This window comes from Hippocampus zosterae, chromosome 13 (genome assembly GCF_025434085.1).
Source record: "Hippocampus zosterae strain Florida chromosome 13, ASM2543408v3, whole genome shotgun sequence".
In the NCBI taxonomy this organism is placed as follows: Eukaryota; Metazoa; Chordata; class Actinopteri; order Syngnathiformes; family Syngnathidae; genus Hippocampus; species Hippocampus zosterae.
The window spans coordinates 21,944,438-21,971,155 of NC_067463.1; the positions used below are offsets into that span (position 1 = coordinate 21,944,438).

The 26,718-nt window shown below is 44.8% G+C and overlaps 3 protein-coding genes across 3 annotated transcripts; 1 reads left to right on the forward strand and 2 right to left on the reverse strand.

The window, feature by feature from the left end:
* Positions 1-87: 87 nt before the first annotated feature.
* LOC127613408 (ectonucleoside triphosphate diphosphohydrolase 7-like) lies at positions 88-6,246 on the reverse strand. The gene is made up of 14 exons (XM_052084427.1): positions 6,042-6,246; positions 5,447-5,530; positions 5,157-5,318; positions 4,784-4,989; positions 4,329-4,479; positions 4,007-4,110; positions 3,520-3,579; positions 3,293-3,441; positions 2,860-3,026; positions 2,368-2,569; positions 2,112-2,231; positions 1,942-2,027; positions 1,511-1,672; positions 88-1,326 (listed from the first exon to the last, which is right to left on the reverse strand). The coding sequence occupies exons 2-14, from the start codon at positions 5,452-5,454 to the stop codon at positions 1,110-1,112; spliced, it is 1,794 nt and encodes a 597-aa protein (XP_051940387.1). The 5' UTR covers positions 5,455-5,530; positions 6,042-6,246; the 3' UTR covers positions 88-1,109.
* Positions 6,247-6,980: 734 nt separating this feature from the next.
* LOC127612889 (mitoferrin-2-like) lies at positions 6,981-13,035 on the forward strand. The gene is made up of 4 exons (XM_052083715.1): positions 6,981-7,514; positions 10,231-10,459; positions 10,577-10,633; positions 11,387-13,035. Exons 1-4 carry the CDS (start codon positions 7,179-7,181, stop codon positions 11,938-11,940), a joined length of 1,176 nt encoding a protein of 391 aa, XP_051939675.1. The 5' UTR covers positions 6,981-7,178; the 3' UTR covers positions 11,941-13,035.
* Positions 13,036-17,822: 4,787 nt separating this feature from the next.
* On the reverse strand, positions 17,823-20,841 carry LOC127613923 (homeobox protein Nkx-2.3-like). The gene is made up of 2 exons (XM_052085218.1): positions 20,416-20,841; positions 17,823-19,117 (listed from the first exon to the last, which is right to left on the reverse strand). The coding sequence occupies exons 1-2, from the start codon at positions 20,729-20,731 to the stop codon at positions 18,501-18,503; spliced, it is 933 nt and encodes a 310-aa protein (XP_051941178.1). The 5' UTR covers positions 20,732-20,841; the 3' UTR covers positions 17,823-18,500.
* Positions 20,842-26,718: the final 5,877 nt, after the last annotated feature.

Genomic DNA, 26,718 nt, shown 5'->3' on the forward strand with positions numbered 1-26,718 from the left:
CACCCCCCACGACCCCAGTGAGGATCAAGCAGTTTGGAAAATGGATGGATTTTCATTTCAATTGAAGGGGGACACAGAGGTTATTAAAAAAAAACTTTGTTTTATTGGCATGGAATCATTTGTATTCACATTTGAATCGTGTCTTCCCCACTATTGCACCGTGCCCACATCCATTGGACAAATTACTTTTTTTTTGTTGTTTTTTTGGCCAAGCAAAAAAAAGCAATGTACAAAAAGAGTCATTAAGAGTCAACAGCAGCTTTGGATCAAAACATTTGATCAAGATGTTATCGCTTGTCTGTCAAACGACAAACGAAGGGGGTGGACAAACTCAACAAAACTTCTGTAAAAGGGACATGGGCCAACTTCATTGGAGAGAGAGACCGACAGATCGGTTGTCGTTAGCCCGCTAGCTTAATTGGCTACAACTTCATTTCACAATGCCAATGAGGGAAGAAAAAAAACGAAAATATCCTTGTTCAGCTTTTAAATTGACGTCTGTGTTAGATGGTCAGCCGTGATGCTAATCCGCAAAGGTTGATCACACTTGATCGCTTTTTCCATTTCATTTGGAGTTATAATTAACCGATTAAAAAGAAAACCCTTAAAATATGTATGTCGAGTACATTCTTTCAATAATAAAATCATTCCATCACGTTAATTATAATTTGATTATAACCAACCAGTTATTTTATAAAATCTCATTTTGAAAAATGTGGAAAGTTGTCTATTTTACTACTTTTGAGATAGCTAGCTAACTAGCTAGCCGTACGAAAATGATTTTCATTCTTCTTGCAACTACACGGTTTAAGACAAATGTTGAAAATTTTTTGAGAGCAATGATGTCTATTTCAAAACGAATAATTGTAATTAATCCAATTTCACAATTTTTGTTTTTTTTAACCAACTACAGGTTACGCATTGCTTTTTTTTTTCCAACGAGCAGGACCGCACGTCAACAGTTTGCCCACCCCGGCGAGAACGTTTTGACAAGGGAATCATTCAAGTGTAGGACAAGAAGGATGACGTCATCGCGCGATCACTCGATCGGGATTCATACGGACGAAAAATCCCCACGTGGTGATTCCGGAGCGAGGAGCTGTGAATGGTCAGGGTATGAGCGCCTCTCCTTCGTCGGCCCAGAGCATGTCCAGCGTGTCGGCCTGCCGCTGTTCTCGCTGGTGGATGCGTCTCAGGCGTAGGATGTAAAGCAAAATGGCCAACACCACCACCAGCAGGCACAGCGAGAACAGGTGGTGGTTGTAAACGAAAGAAGAACGCAGCCAGTTGGGGTGGCTCTGGCGCAGCGCCTCCTGCTGGAGGTCCCTAAACATGACACGACAGATGTTTGGAAAATTCTTCACCCCGGAGCCAGTTTCTCTTGAGTAACCAGAAATTTGGCAGACTTATTGAATAGGAGTAGACCCAGACAGACACGGGAAGTCGACCATTTTTGTATTTATTCTCCGAGGGCCCTTGAGGGTGGCGCTTTCCAAACGTTTTTGTGTACCTGAGTGGCAGGAATCGCGTCTTGTACAAGATGGCTCCCAGCGTCCACTGCACTTCCTTGTCGTAGACCAGCTGCGCCGTCCTCAGACCGCGATAGTCGCTGGGGAAGCGGAAGCCGGCGTGCAGAACCTGGAACATCCACGCCGACTTGAAGCACTGAAACCTAAAGGGGGAAAAAAAATAGAAGCAAGAGAACAGGTCTGATTTTCTTTTCTTATGCGACTGTCCACAGGTGATCACAGGGTCTCTTGTCTTTAGTTGCTTTTTTTTATTTTTTATTTTATTTTTATTTTTTTTTGCCAATCTGCCCCAGCTTCCAACAGATGCTGCGATTTGCGCTGTATGGAAGGATTGTCTTCCAAAAATTGCTACTTTGCTCCTCCTTTCTCGGTTGTCTTTCCCAAGGTAAAGGAAAAGGAAAAGACCGAGTACTTGAGTCTGTCGATGTCGGCCTGCTGGGAGAAGAGCTTCTTGTCCAGGCGCTGTTTCAATGTCGGCCACCTGGTGGCGCAGAATTCCTTACATTGCCGAGACAAAAGAAAATCCTCTAAATAACAGGTAACTTAAGGACACATTTTCTATTCATCTTTTTTTTTTTTTACCGTGGCGGCCTTGGAGTATTTGTCGCTGTCGTACTCTCCGCCGATGCGCAGCAGGTCCTCCATGCAGTAGTAAAACTCGGAGAAGCCGTAGAACTCGCTGTTGCTGAAGTTGATGGGTGCCTCAAAACACAAACGATAATTCCGACTACAACTTTCGTCCTACCCAAAATGGATATTTTGACATGGTTTGGTTCAGTGTTGACATTTTGATAGCCGGGGGGGACAAAAAAAAAAAAAGGGGGGGGATGCGCGGTACCTGGTAGATGCCGCCTGCAGTCATGGTGCCGTTGTGGAGGCCCAGGAAGGGTTGCACGGCGTCCAGGCAGCGGGCCCAGTCTCCCTGGCCTCTCAGGTGCACGGTGAGGTTGTCTCGGACCACCGTGTGCGGCAGGGCCAGGGGCAGGCAGGGGTCCAGGTAGGGTTTGTCCTCGCTCAGGCCCGTCGCAGCGTTCAGCAACCTGGACCACCCACGGCACGAAAAGGGGCTCTTACCGGTAAATGAATGCAAAATGTGCGGATGGCGACGGGCGGTGTTTTTGGACAATCGATCGGAGGGCGGGAAAATGCTGATGATACGTTAACGGTTCGGATTTGACGGATTCTGAAGGCCCGTTGCCCACATCAGATGTTTGGAGAGAAAAAAAAAAATCCAAATCGGATTTTTTTTCTGAACTCAAATCAAACTCCGATTTTTTTGGGGCGGTGATTTAAAAACCCGAGAATGAATTATGAGGCCGAGAACAAGCACCTGTTGTTCTCCAGCGTTGTGTTGAGGATGCGCTGGTCGTAGCGCTGGCGGGCCATGTTGCCGCCAAAGCCCAAGAAGGTGGTGACGTAGACGCGGTACACGTGCTGCGTGTGCTCCACGTCGCAGCCCAGGTTGAACTCGGCCAAGACGCTCTTGCCCGCCTCCTCCTGAAGCACCAAAACTAGCGTTAAGCTAATTTTCCTCAGCAGTTTTAACCTGGTTGTGTCATTTAGTACTTGTTTTTTGCGCTAAAGTTGTTAGCTAGCTGGTTACAGTCGTTAGCAGGGTGCAGTGGTGAAATTAGTTACTTCATTCCTTCACGGCGGTAGTTTGTTCAGGTAGTTTGACGTAGCGACAGTATTTAGTTTGTAGCCCAGTTACAGCAGATCGTACGTTAGCCGGTAATTAGCAGCGACGGCGGCGTCGCTCTGACCTCTTGCGGAGAGCTGAAGGTGATGGCGCCAGGCACCTCGTAGGCGATCTGCAGAGAAGCACCGCCCATGTCCATGATGCCCACAGTGCGGCGGCGGCTGATAGGCCGCTGGTGCTGCGAGCCGGTGGTCACCTCCACCGTGCCGTCCTCTGTGCAGCACAAAAAAGGACGCCGAGGTTAGCTCGAAGCCTTGCGAGGCGTACGTTAGCTCGCGCGGCGTCCCTCACCGTCGTCGGCGTGGTCGAAGCGGCCCAAGACGAAGTTGATGCCGATCCACGCGTAAACGCCTTTAGACGGACACAAAAATGCTATTGAACTCTCCCGCCTATTTGCTAGATGTTAAAACCGTGATGAGATATGCGAATAGGTCGACTATTTGTAATTCAAACCATTCGCTGCTTTTGTGCTCTTTCTGAAACACCCTGAAATGCCACCAGATGGCGCCAAAGCTTTGTCTAATAGAAAAACAGTGCTTGGGTGAGGTCCCAAAAGGTTTATAATTGCTTACATATTCCACAAGGTGGCACCGAAGCATTACTTTTCTGTAAGACACGTCTTTGGCGCCATCTTGTGGCATCTTAATGCATTGCCAAAAAAACCCAAAAAACTGCAACTACAATAGGTTCTTTCAGCAAATAATGAGATGCGTTCCTAGCAAAAATACATCCACCACTCCAAAAAAAAATGTTCTTTTGGTTTTTTTTTTATAATCACCTTCTTGCTTCCCAGTGATGACCTCAGCGTGAGAGCGGGAAAACAGAAAGTCAAAGTCCAGAGGGACGTCGCTCACCAGGTCGTCCAAGATGGCCACTTGCTGGCTGCACCAAGTCAAAATACACAAAACTTTACTAATAGCTTACTTCCCGTGAGTAGTTGGTTACGGTAGTTACGAGTAGTATGTTGGTTAGTTACGCTAGCTGGTACTTTGCGGGCTTGCTAGCTGCAGCGATTGCTTGACTTACAGGAGATAATATCGGATCGTATCGGTTTGAAGTCATTGGGAGTCATTACGGTGAGAGAGTTCCAAACAAAATACCTTTCGGGCAGCAGCCTCATGCCCGCCGTGCAGAGGATGTAGAGCGGAGTCTCCTTGTGTTTGTTCCGGGGCACGTGGGCGGCGGCAAAGCCGAGCAGAGGATACAGGTAGTCGCTGGCGCTCGTTGGAGACGTCGCCAGCGAGGAAATACCTGAAAGGAAATACATTTGTGCCGACGCTATTCAAAAAAGGTGCAGAATACGAATCCCGCAGATGAATCCGTTTACATCCATCTCAGCAGGCCGTCTTTGGAGCCTCACAGCGCCCTCTACTGGACAACTAAAATTGACCTTCAAGTGGCCCGAGGCTCACGTCGCCAACATCACAACGCCAAACCCGGAAAAATAAGGTGAGCTGCGACGCGGCCTGGGTGACTCTTGCCTAACTTTGACGAAGCTCCTCCCCTCACTTCAACATGGACCCAGTCAATTTAAATAAGTAATACAAATACAGACCCGGTTTAATCTTCTTGACGACAGGCTGCCGGTCAAGGTCCCTCATCTGTCGTATGTCGAGCAGCGTGTGAGGGTTTCCGTTGTGCGGGGGCCAGTAGTACACGAAAACGCGAGAGCCGCTACTACCGCAGTCCACGACCACGCCGTAGTTGAGGCCCGCGTCCCGCACGTCAGTGGCCTCCATGGACTCGGCGCTGGAGAGGTACCTGGAAACAACCCCGGGGGCGGGCGTCGGTCATCAAATTGACGCCGCCGTGCCTCTACGGTAGAAACCGTGCGAATAAAAACACCTGCGCTTCTTTTCACAAGTGTTTGTTTGCTTACACCAAGGACAAGCCTTTGCATGAACCACAATGAACACGTGTCCACTCACTTGCTGAAGTGAGTCCCATGTGGTCTGCGGGTGGCCCACAGGAGCCTCTGGTGGGTGCCCAGGAGAAGCAGGACTGAGGCGGCCAGCAGCAGCAACAGCAGGAGCTTCTGCCTGGGGGCTACGCCGCAGTACCAGGACGCTGGCAGAAACCACAACGTGATCCTGGACACACACACACACGCAACACTTATGGACCTTTGAGAAAAATACCGGACGTCCCGGTGGAAAGAAAGATCTTAACGGCAGCCGTAAGGGCCAACACGTGGCGATAAGCGACGGAGAAGTGTTACCGTGCCATATGTCCACCACGCCGGCTTGTTGAAGCGCACAGTCGTCACCTCATGGTCGCTGAGGCTCCCACCCACAACTCTGACCTGTGTTGAAAACGTTTCACTACCAGAACAGTCCAAATGTTCCTTTGCAGTCTTCCTTACAGTTACAAACACCAGTGCGACCCGAACTAATAGATCGTCAAACTTATTGGTTGTTTCAAGTATCGACTTTATTAGTCAGTCACGGTAGGACGGTTAATTGCAGCAGTCGGGCAGATTATTCAATTGGTTAGTTCCAATCGGTCGTTTATTAGTTTGTAAATTGCAGTGGTTAAGCTGCAGTGCTTCGTCAAGTTCGAGTTGATCGTGTATCAATGTAATGTATTATTAATTGACATATTCTCTTTCGAACAGCTTGTTGGTTGTTTGACAGGCTGTAAAATAATAATAATTAAACTCTCCAGTTGGCGTTAGTGGCCTAGCTTTTCTATTTCTGTTCAGAAAACAAGACACAACTCGCCAAAAAGATGCTCCAGCTGAGCTGCGCGTCCAGAACTGGAACTTGGCATTTCAGCAACCCATATGGCGTTGCGTGTCGTCATTTAAAACCTACCGTAAGAAGCCGCTCCTCGGCTGTGGCGACACGGTCCGACACTCGTTGTTCCTCCGACAGAAAAATGTGACCAACAAATAAGTGGATCGACTGAAACGATTGTATGACACTCGTGTGATGCAACGGGGCGACAAAGAACACCGTCGAAACAAGAATCCGAATGTTCTACTTCCGGTCGGCACGACTAATTACGTCACAGGAAACGCGGTTGAGTTTGAGAGCTGCATTCCAGTGCCGTAGGAAAAACGGCTAATACATTGACGAATGTCAAATGATGTATAATACGTTTGATTGAACAGATTCTCGACCACTACTGGGGGAACGTGTAGCCCTGGGGCTACGTGAAGGCACTTGAGGGGGGGGGGGGGGTCGTGACATTTCAAATGTCATTTAAATCGTCGTATCGAGGATATTTTTATTTTTCGTTTCCACTCGTTTAAAATTAAGTTAGGGATTTCTTCTTGAGAACATATCTAACTATGATCCCAATGACGCGTTGTGTTGTTGATAATTATTTTATGTGCACAAATTTTTATCTTAATTTAAGTCCATTATTTATTTATTTGTAACAGTCTTTTTGCGTATTTCCAAATACTGCAGTCCAATAGATACCACTACAAATCGATTTTCAAAGTTTAATCAATAAAAAAACTGTAGACACAGCACTGTGTTTAAACTTTAAAGTCTTGGGGTTTTTTTCCATTCCAAAATGTTTTTCCTTGATGAGGGGATACTTGGACGCATACATTCACTATCAGGTGTTTTATACCAGCAGTCATAAAATACGATTACGAACACAGCCAGGTGGCGCCGAATTATCGACTTTGCATCACTAATGGCATAATTATGTTATGATGCGTTCATTCGAGAGGGGATTTTGTTCAGACCGCCTTTGTTGAAGAACGCGCACTGGCCAATGAAAAGGGCTGTAAATGAATGGGTGTCTTCTCATCCAATCACTTGCTACACATAATCTGACGTCATCACGCGTCTTGCCCAGTGGTTTGCTAACGTTTCCTGGAAGCTCCACTTCAGATGAGCGACCCGCCAAGTGACAACCTGGTCATCAGCGGCGGCGGTGGGTCGTAGTCCCAGGAAAGCAAGACCGGCGGGCTTCTTTTTCAATCCCCCAACCAAATGGAAGGTGGCGGCTTCGTGTCCCGGCGCACATCGCCGGACACGCCATGTGTCGACAACCAGGTTGCAGGAGCGGAAACCGGGACCGGCGTTCGATGGTTCGGCGGCAGACTACTGAGCGCCACGGGAGGATTCGTCGGTGGTTTACCCTCGAGGGCGTCAGGTGAGCAGGACCTTTCTCCGGTGTTGTACCGAGCCACCGCGGAGTGCTCGACCGAGGCAGACGTGGACTACGAGGGGCTACCCCAGGGAACCACCACCGGTACCCACATGCTGGCCGGAGCCGTGGCTGGAATCATGGAGCACTGCCTTATGTACCCCATCGATTGTGTGAAGGTATTATACCACACAGCCGCACAGTTAACCACAACTTGCTCATTTTATGTTCAAGTTTCACTAGATGTCACCGAAATGCGTGTTGCGTAAAGCGGGTAAGCCCCGACGTGTCCCTGAGCTCGACTGACTACAAGCTAACAGGCTTGCAAAGTAACCTTGCTGTCCGCGATGTCAGTTTACCGGCATTTAGCTGTGGAGAAACAATGTTCAAGCGGTCACAAGTGTAAATTCAGATTTTGAATAAGCCGAGAATAAAATTCCCCTTGCCGTGTTAAAATTTAATAAACAAAGCAGACAATTATTCCTCGTGGCGTGTTGGACTAGCGTGCGTCCATTGTCGGACATAAATACTGTTGACTTGACTTGACACTTCAAAATCACCTTCATTTTCTGTACTTTTTTTTCTGTTTAGTAATGTAGCCACATATGAAATTAACCCCATCGCTGCACTTAGTATTACCGTCACATAAACCGCCGCGAGGTTCGCTGTACTTTGTAATGAGAATCATTTTTAAACTGCAAATTAGTCCGTTTAAATTATACGTTTGGGGTGGGGAATAAGACGCGTGAAGGAAGTCTTGCCAATTTCAAATTGCGATATGATATGGTAACTTTAAAGTTTACGTAACCACGAACCTTGGCGTGTGTTTGAACTTTCGTTTTGGGGAAGAAGATAAACTTTTGATTCACCTTTTACAATCTACGATAATCAACCCATAAAAAAAATAGCAGCCCCTGAATTGATCGCTTCGTCAATTGGCTAATCAACGCGAGCAGTGAGTTATCTGAATGATGACATGAACTTGCTCTTTGGTCACACCAAAGACCAACCAAGAGCTTTTAGACTCTGTAAACTGGCACAAAGGCAAAATTAGCCCATTAAAAACAAAAAAAAAGAAATGATTCAGATTTGATTGTTGCTTCGGTGCCGGTTCAATTGAAAAGGAAAAGAAAATGACACGTGTGTTGTCCACGAGCTGTTTGGAGTAGCTCATTAATGACCATACTCATTAAAATGAAATAAAAACATATCAGGGACTGTAAAGCTGACTCGTACCTCATAAAATACGACAACAATTATGAGATACCGTGAACGTCAACGTGACTGGTGGCTTCGTCCAGAGTCAAACAAGGAAGTGGTTAAAATGGGTTTTTGCCCGGGCACCGAGTCATCAGCCCGACTTCCCAACCTGAAGAATGCCTTTGCAAATTTCCTCGGTGTTGAAATTTACCTTGCGAGATGCGTTGTGATTTGTGTGATGAATAAAAGTTGATTCTTTTCCTTCCGAGAGCCCTGTGTCGACGAAACGTAATCATTATCGGTTTTCCTTCGTCAACTCATCGTGCGTCATTGTTATCGAATCAAATAATGATCACTATCTAATCACAGAATACGTGATAGAAACTCCATGTGCCGCACGTATACCTTAATTTGACCATTACCTCCAAGAGGCATTCGATAAGAAGATAAGAAAGATAAGAAAACCTTTATTAGTCTCGCAATGGAGAAATTGCCGATTCACAGCAGCAAAGTTATGAAAGGAAGAAGTAGAAGAACAAAATATAGGAGCTGCTGGAAAGGCAGGCACTCACGCGGCGCCATTTTGAAGTCAAACTTTGTTGTCTGAAGCAGTTCTAGATGAAAGAGGAGAGGATCAAAGTGACCTTTCGCCAGTGGATCAGAGACGTCCTGCTGAAAATGTGCACACGTCTGCTACAAGCCAAGTTTTGAAAGCAACCGTGAAGCTGTAGCGTCCATTGACGAAAAAGAGATTGGCTCACATCTCCCGTCCAATGTAAATCCGCTTCAATTCCAAGCCGCGACTCCCAGTTCCACATCGGCGCTAATGCTCCTTTCTTCTCATCGTCGGCTCCTCAAGCCTTACGTCCATCTAGCCGCAGACCGTTCAACAGCATCCTGCCGAGAAGGCGCAACCACCAAGCACAGAGTTTCCTCCTCGATGAATGTCATGGCCAAAAAAATGCTGAAAAAAGTCCACATCGGGTCCACACGACGTAACAACAAACACAAAGTGACAAAACAAACCCAAAAAAACAACAACAAAAAAGCAAGGCTCATGAGAGCACTTGCCGACGGCTGCCTACTCGGGCGCCATCTTGACTTGATTAGGTAGTAACCTTTAAATCGGGGGTGTCAAACGCATTTTTGTCGTGGGCCGCGTTTTAGTTACCGTTTCCCTTGGAGGAGGGTCGTTATGACTGAAACCATATTAAAAAACCATTAAAAAAAATCATAATAGTTTATTCAACTATTGTTCTCCGTAATGAGAAGAAAATGCTTACACTATGTCTCTAATTTATTCAATTAAGAATTTTAAATGTTGATAGAGATTTTAGCTAGCATCATAGAAGTGGACATGTTTGATTTGCTTTCGCGGGCCACGTAAAATGCTGTAGCAGGCCAGGTCTGGCCCCCGGGCCTTGAGTTTGACACCAGGCTTTAAAGCGTCGCACAGCATCCGAGGACGATAGTGTTTCCTTGCCCATATTTGGAATTGCTAGCGTAGCTGCTTAGCAGGAAGTAAGCGCGTTTTTCCCGCATGTTGGCCTATTGCGGTTAGCGCTCTGAAATCGCTCCGCCAGGCCTCAACTTGAATATTTTTCTTCCCCTCGGGTGGTGGTGGTGACTCATTTGTGAAAGCATCGCTCATAATTGATCAAATTGTGTCCCCCCCCCCCCCCCCCCCCGCACTAGACTCGCATGCAGTGCTTGCGGCCCGAGCCGAAGGCGCGCTACCGCAACGTGGTGGACGCCCTGCGACAGATCGTGCGCACGGAGGGCCTGTGGCGACCAATCCGCGGCATCAACGTGCTGGCGATGGGCGCCGGTCCCGCCCACGCGCTCTACTTCTCCTCCTACGAGCGCATCAAGTTCACGCTGAGCAACGCCATCCACCCCGGCGCCAACAGCCACTTTGCCAACGGTCGGTGTCGCAGTGTGTGTGTGTGTGTGTGTGTGTGTGTGTGTGTGTGTGTGTGTGTGTCCTGTTCGTCTTTAGCGTGTTAGCGTGCGTGCGATTGTAACGTGTGATTTTGTGCAGGGGTTGCCGGCTGCATGGCCACCGTCATCCACGACGCCATAATGAACCCAGCTGAAGGTAAACGCACACATAAGGTGAAATTGGAACCGGTGAATGTACTTTTTCCAACTGATGTCAATTATCCGGGCGGACCGATTAGTCGGCTCCTATAAGGTCTTTTCAAAATAATAGTCGGCAGAAGTTGTAAAAAATAAAAAAATAATGCAGGTATTTGGACATGAAAATTCCTCTCCATTGGGAAGATCCATAATATTTTTTGTAAGCATTAGGAAAGTTTACTTACTTATATATATTTTTTAAAAGGGGGGGGGGGACACCCTTATTTCTGCCCAATTTCAGAATCGTCCAACAACAACAACAAAATATTTGTTGAACCATCCATCCATCCATTTTCCGATCTGTTTTATCCTCACGGGGGGGGGGGGGGTGCTGGAGCCTATCCCAGCCATCTTCGGGCAGTAGGCGGAGGGACACCCTGAACCGGTTGTTTGCCAATCACAGAGACTAACAACCGCTCACACTCACACCTTGAGAAAATTTCGAGTGTTCAATCAGCCTGCCATGCATGTTTTTGGAATGCGGGTGGAAAGCCGAGCACCCGGAGAAAACCCACACAGGCCCAGGGAGAACATGCAAATTCCACACACAGGAAGGCCGTTGCCGGGATCGAACTCACGACCTCTGCACTGTGAGGTCGACGCACTAACCACTGGGCCACCGGGCCGCCGATTTGTCGAACCGTAGTCAAATTGTAAGCGATTCGAATTGCCGATTTAACGGGCGCGTTTCCATCCTGTTTGTTCCCGACAGTGGTGAAGCAGCGCATCCAGATGTTCGGCTCGCCATACTGCGGCGTGCTCAACTGCGTGGGCACCACGCTACGGCGGGAGGGTCCGGCGGCCTTCTACCGCAGCTACACCACGCAGCTGACCATGAACGCGCCCTTCCAGGCGCTCCACTTTATGACCTACGAGTACCTGCAGGAGGTGCTCAACCCGCACAGACACTACCATCCCGCCTCGCACATGCTGTCGGGGGCGCTGGCGGGCGCGTTGGCCGGCGCCGCCACCACGCCGCTCGACGTCTGCAAGACGCTGCTCAACACGCAGGAGGCGGCGGTCGCGCACGTCCTCCAGGCGGACGCGGGCGGCGCGCCGGCTGTGCGTCACATCTCCGGGCTGGGCGAGGCCTTTCGGACGGTTTACCGCGCGGGCGGCGCAGCGGCCTTCTTCAAAGGTGTGCAGGCCCGCGTCATTTACCAGATGCCCTCCACTGCCATCAGTTGGTCCGTCTACGAGTTCTTCAAGTACGTCATCACCAAGCGACAGCACGAGAGGCGCCTACGGGGCGACGTCGCCAAGTGAGCCGGTCGCCAGCGCAAGAAGAATGTTTGGATGAAAAGGGCCTCCTTCTGTTGAAAGAGTTGGCCAGCAGATGGCGACAAAGATCGTGTCGTGGCGACAACGAATCATGTGGCACTCATGAGCTGTGAAGTGCGAGCTGTCAGCAAAATAATTTATTCTTAATCGATTTTACTGAAATTTTCCAATAGTAATCTACTAAAGATGCGGTCTTGCTACATTTTTTTTAAAAAGCGACAGCAAACGTGCTACTGTTGGCTTGAATTTCAATGTATTTGATTAATATCACTATTGAATGCCATCAACAATATTAAGTCAAAACACAAGCATCCAGGATTTTTATTTCTCCCTTCACAAATTAGCATTCCCTATCGCCTGTTTTGCATTTCATTCAATCTTCCGTGTCATCGTTTATCAAAATGTAACCCCTCAAATTGAGACGTAATGCATTCTGCCCGCGATTGGTCGGCTTTGTGTTGAGTTTGGGAAATTGCTCCTTGAGACTTTCTGTTCAGTTCTGTTATGTTATGTGAGACATGTTGCTAAATGAAAGTGGCTACGGGATCCTTTTTAGTTTTTTCATGAAAATTCTTGACAAATTCTAGACTTTGACACTACTTTCCTCCTGCATTCGCAAAAACGCTTTGTAAATTCAGGTGTCCTTGAGACGTTATTACTTTGACCTTCTAAATTAAAGTAGCTCATGTTTTATTGACATCTCTTGCTAACTGCCAAATTGGACTCCAGGTGTCAGGCTTGCCTTCAGCCAGCCGCTTCAAATCCAAACGCACAATGTAAATAAACTGCTCCTCGTGGAAGCCATACAAGCAGTCTTTATATTGTATTAAATTATGTTTGTATGTATTTGTGTGTGAATATACTCATACATACTTACATACATGTATTAGCATCAAGCTAACTTGCCATTTCCTGGGGCTGCGCTCCAGGAAGATTTTGCTCTACTTAGATAATTCTACTGTGTGGAAGGAAAACAAAATCAAATTCAGATCTATTTTTGTTTGCTTGTTAATAAAGTGGCAAAAGGCAGCCCCTCGCAGAAGCAGGGTCTTCTCTTGGTGGTGCACCGAAACAAACCAACGCTAGTCCACGTCTGTTTTTTTCCCCTTCTACAGTGATATTTTGCGGTTCGTTTATCGCGGATTTTTTCAATCATTGAAAAAGAAAAGTCTCCAAAAGGTCCGCGAGAGGCAGCTCAAGTCAGCAAAACCGTGAGTCACATAGAGCAAAATATACAGTAGTAAATGTATGTTTACTGTAATTTGTTATTCAAACACTAACCTAATTTATACATGTTTAAATATATTAGCATATAGCATTAAGTAATGTTAATTACTCCAAACATTTACTTCTACATGCATGTATACCATTAATTTGGCCTTCTAAATACTTTTTATACTCCTACACATGTACAGATACATATTCCGGGGGTGTTCACGACCTCGCCGACTTTCGTTTTTCGCGGGTGATTTCGGTCCCCATTCACCGCGAGAAACGAGGGATTACTGTACTTTGTCCGCTTTGTTACTTTGTAGTTTGTTTGTAGCAGAGATGTTTGAATGCAAGTCAAGAAAAGTGACAACCCTGAAAACGAAATTATCACATTTACCATCCCCGCAAATGAGTATTACATCCTCTTCACGTCGGAATTTTTCGAACGGGCCACTCACAAAGGCTTCGTGAATCCAGAAAGAAAAACAAGTCTAACCGGAACGTCTCCAAGATACATAGACTAAATATTTTTTACTAAATTAAGGTGGCCTTCAGAAAAGTATTTTACCACGTGTTTTTGAGTTTCTCTCTTTGAACCGAACTACCTCACCGAAAACTAATTTTTCTATCACGTGCTTTTCTAATTTTACTGACATGCAAAAAAAAAAATCGTACGGCTGAGCCCAATGTAAGGGAGGGTACTCAATAATAGAATCTAAAGCCTTGATTATTTTCTGGGCGGATATAACCAACCATGTTTAGGGTACCACACCGGGTTAGATTTGAAATTTTGTGTTGAAAATGCGCGGAATAAATTGGGTTTAAATTGTTGTAGTACTCACATGTGATCAACCGAGGACGCTGTTGTAGCACTAAACAGGCCAGAGTTTCCCATGCTTGACCAGAAGTGCCTCGAATTTAACGTTAAGTTGTTGTTTTTTTGTACTGTAGTCGTTGTCGGAACCATTTTTGCACTTCACGGGTTCTGCCTGAAAATAATTGTTTTTAAAATTACTTTACCCAGAATTCTCAGCTGCTTCGTACGATCACACGAAGCAAACATCCGTCTATTGGTTTAAACGCGGATGCAGCGTGTTGACAATGAACTCTGAAACCGTTATGGTAAACGAGGGTGTCATAATGCATTACACTTGTCGCCATAATTTGGCAAACAAGGACAAGAAGCTTGAATGTGATTGAATACAAGACGATAAAAATGTAGCTTACAAAGTTCCTTTGCCAAGTAGGTGGCGCTATGCACCAAAGAGATGTAAATGCCCTATAGTAACTGCAAAAGCCATTTGTCAAAAAGTTGTCCACCCTTTCGGGTGTGTGTGTGTGCGTGCACGTTCTCGTTTGTCTGGCATGTCACACACCTGATTTTGACCTGTATAGGAAGTGCGTGACCTCCCCGTCCAACATGGCGGATCATCTTTCTTTTTTCCCCTTTCTTCTCTTTCTCTGAACAGCAAACAACTGAGAACGATAAGTCAATCAGGTATGTAAAGGTAGTAAAAGTTGCAGTGTTGGTTGTGTAATTGCTGTGTCACCCTGACAAATAATAAAACCTGTCCAATTTTTGAGTACCAGTAATCCTGTGAACAAACCACAAATAGCTTTTGTAGTTGTTCATGTTATGCTGCTAATGCACAAATTTGCTTTTGTAGTTTTTCCTCTACGTGTTTACACAAAAAAAGAAAAATGAAAATTGTGGCGGCCTCGTGACACTGCGAACAAAATTTGGAATTGTATTTTTTCCACGCAATCTTGCAAGGATGAAAATGACTTTTGTAGCATTTTTACATGACCATTTTTATACCGAAACCATAAGTCGCAAAACATAACGCAAAAAAGGTCCTTCGTTTTCCATGTAGAATTGTTGTGTGGTGTTTTATGTAAACAAATTAACTAAAAAAATAAGCCTGCTAGCAGGAAAAAAACGTTTGTAGTTTTTTTTTTTTGGGGGGGGGAAGGGGGGGTCACAGAACCCTGAAAACACACAAAAATCCCTTTTGTAGTTTACAAGTAAACCAGCAAATATATGTCCCTCTTGTAGTTTTTGTGTTAACCTGTGAACAACAAAAAAAATCAATATTCCTTGGCGAACAAACAAAAAATGTCATCTAGATTTTTATGCAACTTTATCAAATCTGCCGGGTACATTTTGAACGTCTTGCATCACTTTTGCATGTTTCATTTGCTATCAGCTGCTGCTGTTGTTTAAAAAAAAAAACTTTTGGAGGGGGCGCTCTGCAGCTGCGTCCGATAAACGACTCGCAACGTCTTCCAAAGAAACCTCGCGTGAAAATTTACGTCTGTTTTGCCGCGCCCTGTCACAGAGGATGAATGTGGGCGGCTCGCTCGCCCCTAGATAAGCGCCGTTTGCCCGTTCCCAGAAAACGTGACGCTTTTCGCCCCACTTACGCGATTAAACGTGGACGCCGGCCTCCAAATATTTACAGAAGGTTGACGGACGGCCCGAGAACGCCTGTTGGCGCCGGCCGGGACGCTCGCCCACCACCGACGACAAGAAGAAGCGTTTCCCCAAACATTCCGGGCTGAGCTGAAATCTTTTTAGCCCCGCTGTCAGGAAGTCTGACGTGAGAACGCAGTTCGACGACGATGAGCAGAACTCCGGCCTCTGAGCTACATTTACGATTCCGAATTCTCATATTTGTTCAACGAGACTGTATTGAATTACTCCCAACGGTCTATTCTCTTCATTTTGTCCTTTTGTGGCGTTTCTCTTGTGGACTTTTTTTTGTCCAATCAGATTTCAGTCTCTGTGTGTTGTTATGGCAATCTAATCTGCCAGGAGCCTTCACGATCCGAATTCAATTCGCAGCGACGATGTTTCTTGAACCAATCACATTTCCAATTCATTAACATGTGGCAAGTTGTTTTAAGGACAAAAAAAAACAATGCTGAAGGTCTGGAGGTTTAGGGAACTAATCAATAAGTGATACACTAATTATCAGCCCTTAGTGTGTTAATAATTGAGCTGCACATGATTGTTAGTGACTAATGAGCGCCGAGTAGTCTCATGAATTGACCTGCTGCCAAATTATCACCGACTGCATTACTACTTTTTCGTCGTCTTTTCATTTTCTTCGAATCATTTTGCTTTTGTTTACTTCTCAAATCACCGATTGCGGAAAAACAAGGTGTGCTGCAAAAATGTTAATGACTCAAGAAAAAAAAAAACATGAAAATGCACTCGCCAAAGCGACCATACACTATGAAAGGAAAACATCTACGAAAAAAACAGTACACCAAAAAAACGTTAAAAAACAGCACACCTACTGTGTATTTTTAAATTTTCTCAAAAATGCAGTGCAGAATGCACTCAAAAATAAAACGAACAAAATCCCCACATAAAACAAATTTCCTATGAACAAAATAAATACACAAAAATCCAAGAGCCATAAAGAAGCAACAGCACAAAAAAACAAGACTCAAATGAAAGTAAAATGTCCTAAATAGAAAAATAAGACAGAAAACCAATGAAAATACACAGAAATAAAACAAAATGGAACCAACTCGTAAAGCAAACAAAACTGTAAAAAGGATCTACAACACATTTCGCCAGAGGGAAAATAAACACAAAAAAGTCGAGCAATACACCAACAGAACCAAATATTCGATGACACAATACAGGTAGGAAAGCGAATTGCTGCCACACGAGCAATAAAAAGTCAAATGTGTCTTTAGTACGTGATAAATAAGTGTAACCGCCATATTCGGCAAAAAAAATCGAAGCACTTCCGGTTCAGATTCGTGTACATGTCTTCTTTTTAAATATAAATTATTATCTAATATATTATATATTATATAAATATTATCAATTGGCCTTTTTTTTACGGTTTTATTGAAAGTGTTTATTTTCAGTTCCAGTATTTTTATATATACTTTGATTTCTAAGACACAAGAGGACACTGCCAGCAACCGGAACCGCAAGTGAAATTTTTTTCATATACCGGTACATATATATCATTCGTATGAAAAAGTCTACCTTCACGACAATTAAGGAAATAAAAACAATTTTCCTTTTCATAAATGGAACTTGTGGTCTCGTGTTAATGACCTCACTTGCCCAATTAAAGTCGCTTTTATTCTCCTTTGTAATGAACTAAATGGATTGAAGTGCTAGCTGTGAGAACAACCCCACAAAACATAAAGCCACATAATGAAGCGACCCTTGTAACCCGCACTTGTACTCCCCCTCCCTCCCTCTCCACTGGGATAAATGGTACAATTTGTAGCAATAATGCTCCCTCATTCACGAGCGAGACCCCCACTGGACTGCCCGCCCCCCGTGCCTGCGCCGGTAACCGCCCCACCACCACCTTGGACCTTCACAGTGGCGGGAACAAAAAGGCAAAAACCACGGTGGGAACATTACGAGGGCGTCAATGTGCGAGCTTGTCTTTGTCTTGGGCAGAGGGGCATGTCTCCCCCCCCCCCCCCCCCCCCCCCCGCCTTCCCTATTCTAGCTGTGGGGTGCTTTTAAATGGCGCCACTTTCTCAATGGAGCGGCCCAAAATGGAGCTGTCCACTCCCTCCTGTATTTTTTTTTCTCATACCGGGACAAACGGCCGCGAGCGCCAAGGGTGAGGGGTTATCTCGTTTTTAGAATAAGAAGAAAACAACAAATGTTCTATGAAATGAAAACAATAAAGCTTTATACAAAATTTTGTAAAACTACAAATTCACTGTTGAAGAAAAGTAACACATCTACAAAAACGACACATTTATTAACAAAAACAATGGGATCAGAAAGAAATTGAGTTTGATGAGCAAATTGGCCCACAAAAGAAAAACATCTGGTGAAAAAAAACCAATTTATGAGCAAAGCAAACAACAAATTCACAAAAAAAGAAGACAGAATGTGACAAACAAAAAATAGATCTTCTAGAACTACCAAGCAACAAAATGGAAACGATAAAACCACCAAAAAAAAATCAAAATTGACAAAAATAACGAAAACGACATTTTTCGTTCAGCTCATCATCAAAGCTTTGCAGAAGCCCGATAACGAACGTGAACATTTGAATCAGGTGTGATGAAGGAGGGAGACATCGAAAACAGGCTCTTGCGGACGGACTTGAGCATCCACGATGGACTCAAGACAAAATACTGACCCATTGCAATTTTGTAGTTTTTTTTCCTCATTTATTAGAATGCACGTGAAAGTCTCTGTAACAAAAAAGCAACAAAAGTGTTTCAAAACTCGCATCCACCACCAGTCCTCTCGCCACCTCTCCAAAGGTATGACGTCACACACCGCGTAAATGAAGGAATAAACGCACCCCCACAGCCACGGCCTCCTTCCACTACCAGGCCCGGATGCCCCCCTGGTGGTTGTGGGGCTGCGCCGAGGGTGCCTGCAGTCCGCCCAAGTTGACGAAGGCGTTGGGGCAGCCTGCCGAGGTAGGCCCCGGCCCCGGCCCCGGGCCAGGCCCAGGCAGGCCGCCGTACACGCAGCCCGAGTTGCTCTGGTGATACGCGGGGCCGCCGTACGCGTAGGCCGGGTAGCCCCCAGCGAATCCGTACGGCGAGGCGGCGCTCGAATAGCTGTGAGTCGAGCCTCCGCCGCCGAGGCACGGTTTCCCGTCTCGTACGAGCACCGGCACGACCACACGCCTCGGCGGCGGCGGGGCTTGGTGGTGCGGCCCGAGCGCCTCCAGGGTCCTGTCTTGTCGCTGCCGTTTGCACTTGTAGCGGCGGTTCTGGAACCAGATCTTGACCTGGTTGGAGGTGAGCTCGAGGGCCGAAGCCAGGTGCTCCCGCTCGGGCGCTGACAGGTAGCGCTGTTGCTTGAAGCGACGCTCCAGCTCCAGCACTTGAGCCTGCGAGAAGAGCACGCGGGGCCGGCGGCGGCTGCGCGGCTTCGGCCGGACGTCCTCCGAGGAGACGTCGGCCAGGGATGACGGAGCCTCCCCGTGCTTGCCTTTTGGACGAATGCACAATCAGGAATTAATATCATCAAAATAATCATAATGGTAAAAATAATAACACAATCACATGTTTAAAAAAAACGATGACGTGAAATAAGTAGGTCCGCTAATATACACAAACGTGCAGTCGTGAAGTTAAAAAACAAAAACAAAAGCATAATCGTGTAAAAAAATGTTCGAATGAAATACACCACGATTAAAAATGTCAGAATATCCTTCATACGTCTAATAATTGATCAAAATACAAAAGTGAGTTCAAAACTATCAATTTTTAAAAAAGTACAACATTGTGGTTGAAAACATTTAAAAAACGATTTCGTTTAAAAATGTATAGCAAAAAATACGTAGTGTGTGAAAAGTGCAAAAAAACACAAATGTGTTAATATAAAAAACACACACACACACACAAGCTCATCACCAACCTTTTAAAGATTTGTGTCGAAAATAGTGTAAGGAATATGCAACTTAACTATAATAATAATAATAATAATAATCATAACCTTCTCACTGCCACTTTACAGTGTATTCGTTCTTATTGACCTTAAATGAAATAGACAGTGACACTTTTTGAAAAATGGCTACTTATGTTATCCAAAGCAAATCACTTCTGACTTTTTGTTCTACATTTTTTTAAATACGTTGACAACTTGCAGCACCTTCTCAATATCGATTTTGACTTTTTTTTCTCCCCATCTTGTATTTTTGTTCACAATGAGGTGTTTATTGCTATTGCAAAGTGCACACTTTAACTTGATGCTTGTTCACTTTGGGCTCGTCCCCCCCCCCCTACCCCCCCATCCAAACCAGACTCTTGCAGGACTAAACAATCCCACTTGACTGAAATCAAGAGCAAACCAAATGTGTGCTCTCCACTGTCCACTGAATATGGCCCATGGGTCAAATGTGGCCCATGCGTTCAATAAGCCAACTCAAACCTGCAAACCTTGATTTTTTTTAACCTTCAATTGTTTTGGGGAGTATTATTAAGTTGGTTATATAAATTATAAATAAGAATTGGCATTGTCCATGCATACATTTACTGGCCCATGTCAAGTCAAGTCAAGTCAAGAGTATTTCTGGAGCACTTTCAAACAGCCATCGCTGCATACAAAGTGCTGTACATGGAGCACAATAAACAGTAAGACAAATCGGTAATAAATGCGGTAGAAAGCACCAAGCAGTAAAATCAAGAACAAATCTAAGTGTAGGTTTGACTTTTATTGCATGTACAATTGTCCTGGCCCATGTGTCAAAATTTGTCCCTGTGTCAAGCAAGGAGAAGAAGACTCACTGCTCTCCTGCTGATCCTTGCCAATGGGGGACTCCCGTTTGGGCCCCCGGCAGGCCCCCCCGGAGTACTCGTCTGCCGTCGGTCCGTTTTCCTCCTCGCCCTCGCCCTCGTCCTCCTCCGGGGCGCTGAGGAACACCATGCGTCCAGGGTCCAAGAAGGGCGGCGCCGGGGCCGAGGGAACCCGGGGGCTGTCCCGGGTCAGCATGCAGGAGGACGGCGAGGGGCTCCGGTAGTGAACCGAGGGGTACTCCTGTCCCGCTTTTAGGATGTCTTTGACGGAGAAAGGCGTGGAGGTCTGGAGCATCGTCATCATCATGACCCCTCGCCACCTCCCCCCCTTTGACCCCCCCCCCACCACCAGCTCTCAAGACCCCATGGCGGGCACGGGTGCACGGCAGTCCGCCTGAACAGTCCACGATCCTGATGTGTTCTGAGGGACGCTGCCAATTCCCGAAGTGGGAAGGAGGGCGGGCCTGAGCGGGGAGTGGGGGGGTTGGACATGGGCGGGTCCAATCACAAAAAGTCCACCGGAAGATATTGGGAAGGACAGAAAGAAAATGTGAAGGTTGTGGCGATGGTGGGGGGGGATAGTCGGGGGGGGGGTCATGTGATCTGTGCGTGTAGACAGGAAGTGACCCGTTTGTCCTCCTCCGTGATTGACCTCCACACTTTTTCGTTTTTCTCTTCTGCTTCTTTCTCCTTTTGATGTTGTTCTGCTTTCTATTCCTGTTCATCTCCTTGTAGTTGTTGACGGATTTGTCCGGCTGTTTTCCTTTTCTTCTTTCTTGTTCGGGGTGTCCGACTCATTTTCGTGGTGGGCGACATTTCCGTTCCCCTTGTGAGGGCCATTATGATTGACTGTGGACATTCTGGAGGAGGTGGGCAACAGGAGGACGCTCGCTAAGCTAAAAGCTATGATGGACAGTCCCTCCAGCCCCCTCAAAAGTCTGTGTTTTCTGGCTTTGGTTCTAATTGGTTCAATTTTCATTGGGTTGTGCTTCGTTCAATGGTTGGCGAGCATTTGCCTGTTAGATTGCTTTTGTTCTGTTTGTTTCTGCGCTTGGGCTCAGTTGCTTTCAGATTTTATTTGGCGAAGAACACATTTACATTGTGTTTGTACTTTATATGTAGTCCTTTTGTATTGTGAATATACTCCTGTGTGTGTGTGTGTGTGTGTGTGTGTAGTCAACAATAGGAAAGGTGACACCTCTTGTCTGCTGTCATTCTTGAAGGCGCCAGATGTCTTTTTCGTCGTCTTTTTTTTTTCTTTTTCCATGCTCGGATCATCTCGGCCGGCCACACAACAGCAGAGTCACAAAAAAATAAAAAAAATATTGTGTGTATATGTAAATATATATAATTAAAACAATCTCTTGTTTAAAAAAAAGATAAAGAGATCACACCCAATGCTATTATAATTAATAAGTTTGGGACGTGCATTTTTCCACCTGATTCAGTTTTGTCATGGGAATTTAAGATAAGATAAGATAAGATAAGATAAGATATCTTTTATTCGTCCCATAACAGCGCTAAATGGAAGTAACCGTTCCTATAATTGAATCCCGACGAGTTGTTTTGCAGATAAGCAAAGTTCCTGCCCATGCGCTATTCTGTACTCCGTGTAGCTGCTGAAAATGCTGATTGCGCTGGCCTTCACCACCTCCCGACAAGATAAAATGAGAGCACGAGATGCAGAGGGGGGGGAGAAGGTTCCCTTGACAGACACGGATTCAATTACAAAATAGAGAATTGTCATGCTTGTATAAGATATTTGCTTTTAATTTGAAGGAGTTGCGGAGATTTATCTCAGACAATGCTTTATTAATAAATTTGTGTGTGTGAGTGTGTGTGTGTAAAGTTGTGCATGCGTGTGCTCTGCTCACATTACAATAAAAGTTTGTAATTGGTCTTGTAATGAGCTGCCGGGACTTAAGAGTAGCAAGGTGTGGGCCGTCCAGGTGATACCGTGACACCAGGATACCATGATACACGGAGAACTAAAACAAGAGCGCTGAAACGCGAGCGTCATTTCTTGTTCGCTATGTTCCAAATAATCTACTTTGACACGCGGGGGTGTTTTGTCAGATAGGCACGGTTTCAAATACACGCACACAAACCGCGACTGGTTCTTGGGTGATGACACGGAGAGAATGAGATTGATTTTCGAGTCCCTGCCAAATGAAAATAGAAATGACGTGCTGTCAGATGTCGGAAGCTCCAAACATGCCCTTGCTCGACTCGTAGCTGGAACACGACTGCGTTCAGTTGTTTGTATAGCGCGCCGCCGGTGAAATAATGTGCCACTGCGTTTACGTAACGGCTAACTTCCCCCGAGGTGTTGTAATTACGTGGCCCACACGTGACAGAAAAGGTTTATGAGTGACATCTTTGATGGCAACAACGCCGAACCAGGGGCGAGGGAGCGAGCTAGCGGACTAGCGAGGCCCTCTTCTGTGTTGCGTGCGTGTATGCTAGTATTGTAGCTAGCCCCTGTTATGTGCCTTCTGTGGGTCCACATGAAATAATGGGCTCGTCACTCTGAAGGCCTGGTTTTGTGTCTGTTTGCTTCATTTCGTTTGGCTTATTTTAGTTGTATATTATTGTCAATGTTAGAATAAATGTGGGAAGTTAAATTAGCTACGCTTGGTTGATATAGTCTGGCTTACTTTAGCTAGTTTTTTTTTCTGACTAGCGTATCTTATCTACTTGAATTTGTCTTATCTTAGTAGCTTAGCAGTATCTTAAGTAGCCTCGGAGTCACCTAGCTAGCTGTAAATTAGCTACGCTTGGTTGATATAGTCTGGCTTACTTTAGCTAGTTTTTTTTTCTGACTAGCGTATCTTATCTACTTGAATTTGTCTTATCTTAGTAGCTTAGCGGTATCTTAAGCAGCCTCGGAGTCACCGAGCTAGCTGTAAATTAGCTACGCTTGGTTGATATAGTCTGGCTTACTTTAGCTAGTTTTTTTTCTGACTAGCGTATCTTAGCTACTTGAATTTGTCTTATTTTAGTAGCTTAGCAGTATCTTAAGTAGCCTCGGAGTCACCTAGCTAGCTGTAAATTAGCTACGCTTGGTTGATATAGTCTGGCTTACTTTAGCTAGTTTTTTTTCTGACTAGCGTATCTTATCTACTTGAATTTGTCTTATCTTAGTAGCTTAGCAGTATCTTAAGTAGCCTCGGAGTCACCTAGCTAGCTGTAACTTTTTTTTAAATCGGGGTTTAATATCTTAGTAAATTTTAGTTGAATTTAAATGAGGTATTTGTAGTTTGGCTCGCTTGAACATAGTCTAATTCTGTTAAGTTTAGTGAAGTCTAGCGTTGTTTAGCTCAGATCTTGCTCATCTTTGAGCATTTGGTTGTCATGTGTGTGTGTGTGTTTATTTGTTTGTGTGCTATGATTAGCTGCTAATCCGACGCAGGTCAACGAGGTCCCAGGCAAATGTCAGTAAACACACACGCACACATACACACTACCATGCTGCTTTCTGGGAGCGCAACAGGTCACCACATGTGATTGAACATGTAAACACACAGTGCAATGTCGAGGCACCCATGTCATGCACAGGCTTGTCCTCTATGTGTGTGTGTTTGTGTGTTCGTGTTAGCCAGCCATTTGGTGATACATGTACGTTATTAGCATCTTAGCATTGCATGTCAGCTTCATAAATCTGCGGCGCGCACTAGCATTTTAAGCCGTATACATTTCCCATCACACATTGTACTTAAGCATTCATTTTTTTGTCCTATATTAGCATCGCTATTAGCTTGTTTCCCTAGCGTCCACGTTTTAGCATCTTGTATTAGCATACATATATATCGCTACCACTATGCAATAACTTCAGATATGAGCATTGTGTGTGCTAGCATTGTCCATTATCGGGTATTAGCATCCGGTGTTAGCATGTTTCTCGACTCTTGATGATCTCTGTCTGCTTCATGTTTATCGCCGGACGGTTTGTCTGCGAATCCCTCCAAATATTCCCCGCCGAACAGTCGTTCTGCACCTGAAAACGCCGACGTGGGACTTTTGTAATTTATTTACGTGAGCGTCGAATGAAAACAAATGGTTTCCCACACGCAGACTCCAGCAGACGCTGTTTACTTCCTTGACGACAGGCCGCTGATTTAGGAATAGGAAAGGTCGCTCGTCCATCCTCAAGTGGGAGTCATCCATCATCGACAACACGGCGTGTATACATACTGTAGTGCGTCGTACAAGTGCACTTCCTGCCACAGGAGCTGCTGCTGACAATAGTTTTCACAAATAACAAACGTGGCCTCTGCCGGGGAGTCGCATCCACCACCATTACAGAATGGGAAAGTACATGTTCAGAGTTTCTTTGCGCTCACTTTTAATTCCCGCCTAGTTTGGTATTGGTTTTTTTTTCCACTCTAAACAATTAGGGGTGATGACATTTGTTTTATTTTATATTTGCATTTTGCATCAGCCGTGAAGGTCAACATTTTTGAAATTATTTGGTTGTATTTTTAAATGTATTTTTTTTTTCAGTGTTAGCGGATCTACGTACAGATCAATCGATATATAGATCATTCAATGCAAACGATCCTCATTTTAGTTGTCAACGATTGCTCCTCCTAACAAAAAAGATTAACTTAAGAGCATGTGGATGCAGACATTTGTAAGTGAACATCCACTTATCACTACTCCGAAAACAGGAAGTCCCCCGCAACTTTACCAAGCCTTGTCAAAACCCCAACAGAAGGTGATCCCGTTTACACCTTTAGAAAATGTCCTTTAATTAATACCTTGACAGTAGGGTGCCAATAAGTGGTCCCCCTCGCAGCTTCACTTAACTGATAGGCTGACCACAAGTCAACTCAACACAGTCCAGAGTGAAGAAAATAGTTTTGGCTTTTTCTTAGGTGATCCACGAGGCCTAATGGACTCCATCATCTCCATCTTTGAAACTGGACCTGACAACCACATTGTCTTGTTTTTGTTTGTGGAGAGCGAAAGGACAAAGAAGAAGAGTGACAGGTCAAGAGTGTTTAAATCTGCCCCCCCGCACCCCATTCCAAAAAAGTGTTTTAGCCTCCATTATCATAAGGGCTGCAGGGACAAATTCTGGGCTCCTTTTTCAAAATAAAATTCATGGTTTTATCAGTGGTACTAAGTGTGTGTGTGTGTGTGTGTGTGTGTGTGTGCGCACGTGCACACTGGGAGCAGGAGCCTCTAAGCCATTCATCAAACACTTGAGAACGTCTGACAAGCCAGGAAAGGCACCTGAATGTTTATTTTGACGCACAGTAATTTACACCTTCCTTCATTTGTTTAGACGTTACTTCAAAATCATAAACACGCCACCAACCGTTTCATTTGGCCCCACTATCTACTGACTTTTTATACATTTGTATTGTTTGCGCCTGTTATTGTTATGGCATTACTTCATCATGAGGCTGACTGATGATTGGATTTTGAAGAATAATATGAATTTTTATTCATGATTAGATTTTCAAAGTGTTAATTATATACAAGGCGGGTTGTTGATGATATGCATTGTTTATCCTAATAACATGGCTGCAAACAGAAAGAAGATAGTTGGCAAAAGCATCGTCAGTGTTGCCACCTTAGCAATTTTTCTGACCCCCAAAGCAACAATTTGTCAAGAAAGCATCTTTAATTCCCACTACATAACACTACTATAAATTTCGTAATATTTTGCATATGATAACAAAAGAGACTTTATTTAATGGTGATCAAAATTTGGAGCCCAAGTGTACGCTTCTAAACCACAACTGTTTTGTCGAGGTCACCTTCCTTGACCTTTACAAATCTTCATGAGAAAATAATTTGAAACGTTTAAAAACGTGTTTGGTGCCAAGAGAAAAAAAAGAAAAGTGGGGGTGGAAAAAACAAAGCGAAAATTGTTTTTCATAATTTATTAGACATTTTTCCATAAACGAAAGGGGAAAAGTCAGTTCAAATTGAAAATCATATTTTTGTGAGGAAAAAAATTTTTTTTTAGGGGGAGTCCATATAAGGCAGCCTTACTGAGAGCTGCTTTTTTTGCTTCCCAGGAGAGTAAACATATTCAAGACATCTCTCATTGTGATGTAAGATTGTTTTACAAGCACGATAATTAAAAAAAGTATTTTTAATTAATTCTCTCTGACAACCTCTGACAATCAAACTGTAATTGCTTTTTGGAAATTGCCAGGAAGTAATCATGTCATCCAAAACACTGAATGTATTTGATCTCGGTTCAAAGTACTGTCATGAGTGAACAACGTGAAAGTGATTTGATCTTCAGTCTTAGGTGATTATAGAGACATCTAGTGG

Bases quoted from the DNA above. Each gene is read 5' to 3' on its own strand.
- LOC127613408 (XM_052084427.1), bottom strand. The intron at 4,990-5,156 runs GTGAGTGGACAC...GGTTGTTTCCAG, and splicing joins CATGGGACTCACTTCAGCAA to GTACCTCTCCAGCGCCGAGT. The intron at 4,111-4,328 runs GTATTTTGTTTG...GACTTGGTGCAG, and splicing joins ATGAGGCTGCTGCCCGAAAG to CCAGCAAGTGGCCATCTTGG.
- LOC127612889 (XM_052083715.1), top strand. From the start codon at position 7,179: ATGGAAGGTGGCGGCTTCGTGTCCCGGCGCACATCGCCGGACACGCCA. The intron at 7,515-10,230 runs GTATTATACCAC...CCCCCGCACTAG, and splicing joins ACCCCATCGATTGTGTGAAG to ACTCGCATGCAGTGCTTGCG. The intron at 10,634-11,386 runs GTAAACGCACAC...TGTTCCCGACAG, and splicing joins CATAATGAACCCAGCTGAAG to TGGTGAAGCAGCGCATCCAG.
- LOC127613923 (XM_052085218.1), bottom strand. From the start codon at position 20,731: ATGATGATGACGATGCTCCAGACCTCCACGCCTTTCTCCGTCAAAGAC. The intron at 19,118-20,415 runs GTGAGTCTTCTT...TTCGTCCAAAAG, and splicing joins CAAGGATCAGCAGGAGAGCA to GCAAGCACGGGGAGGCTCCG.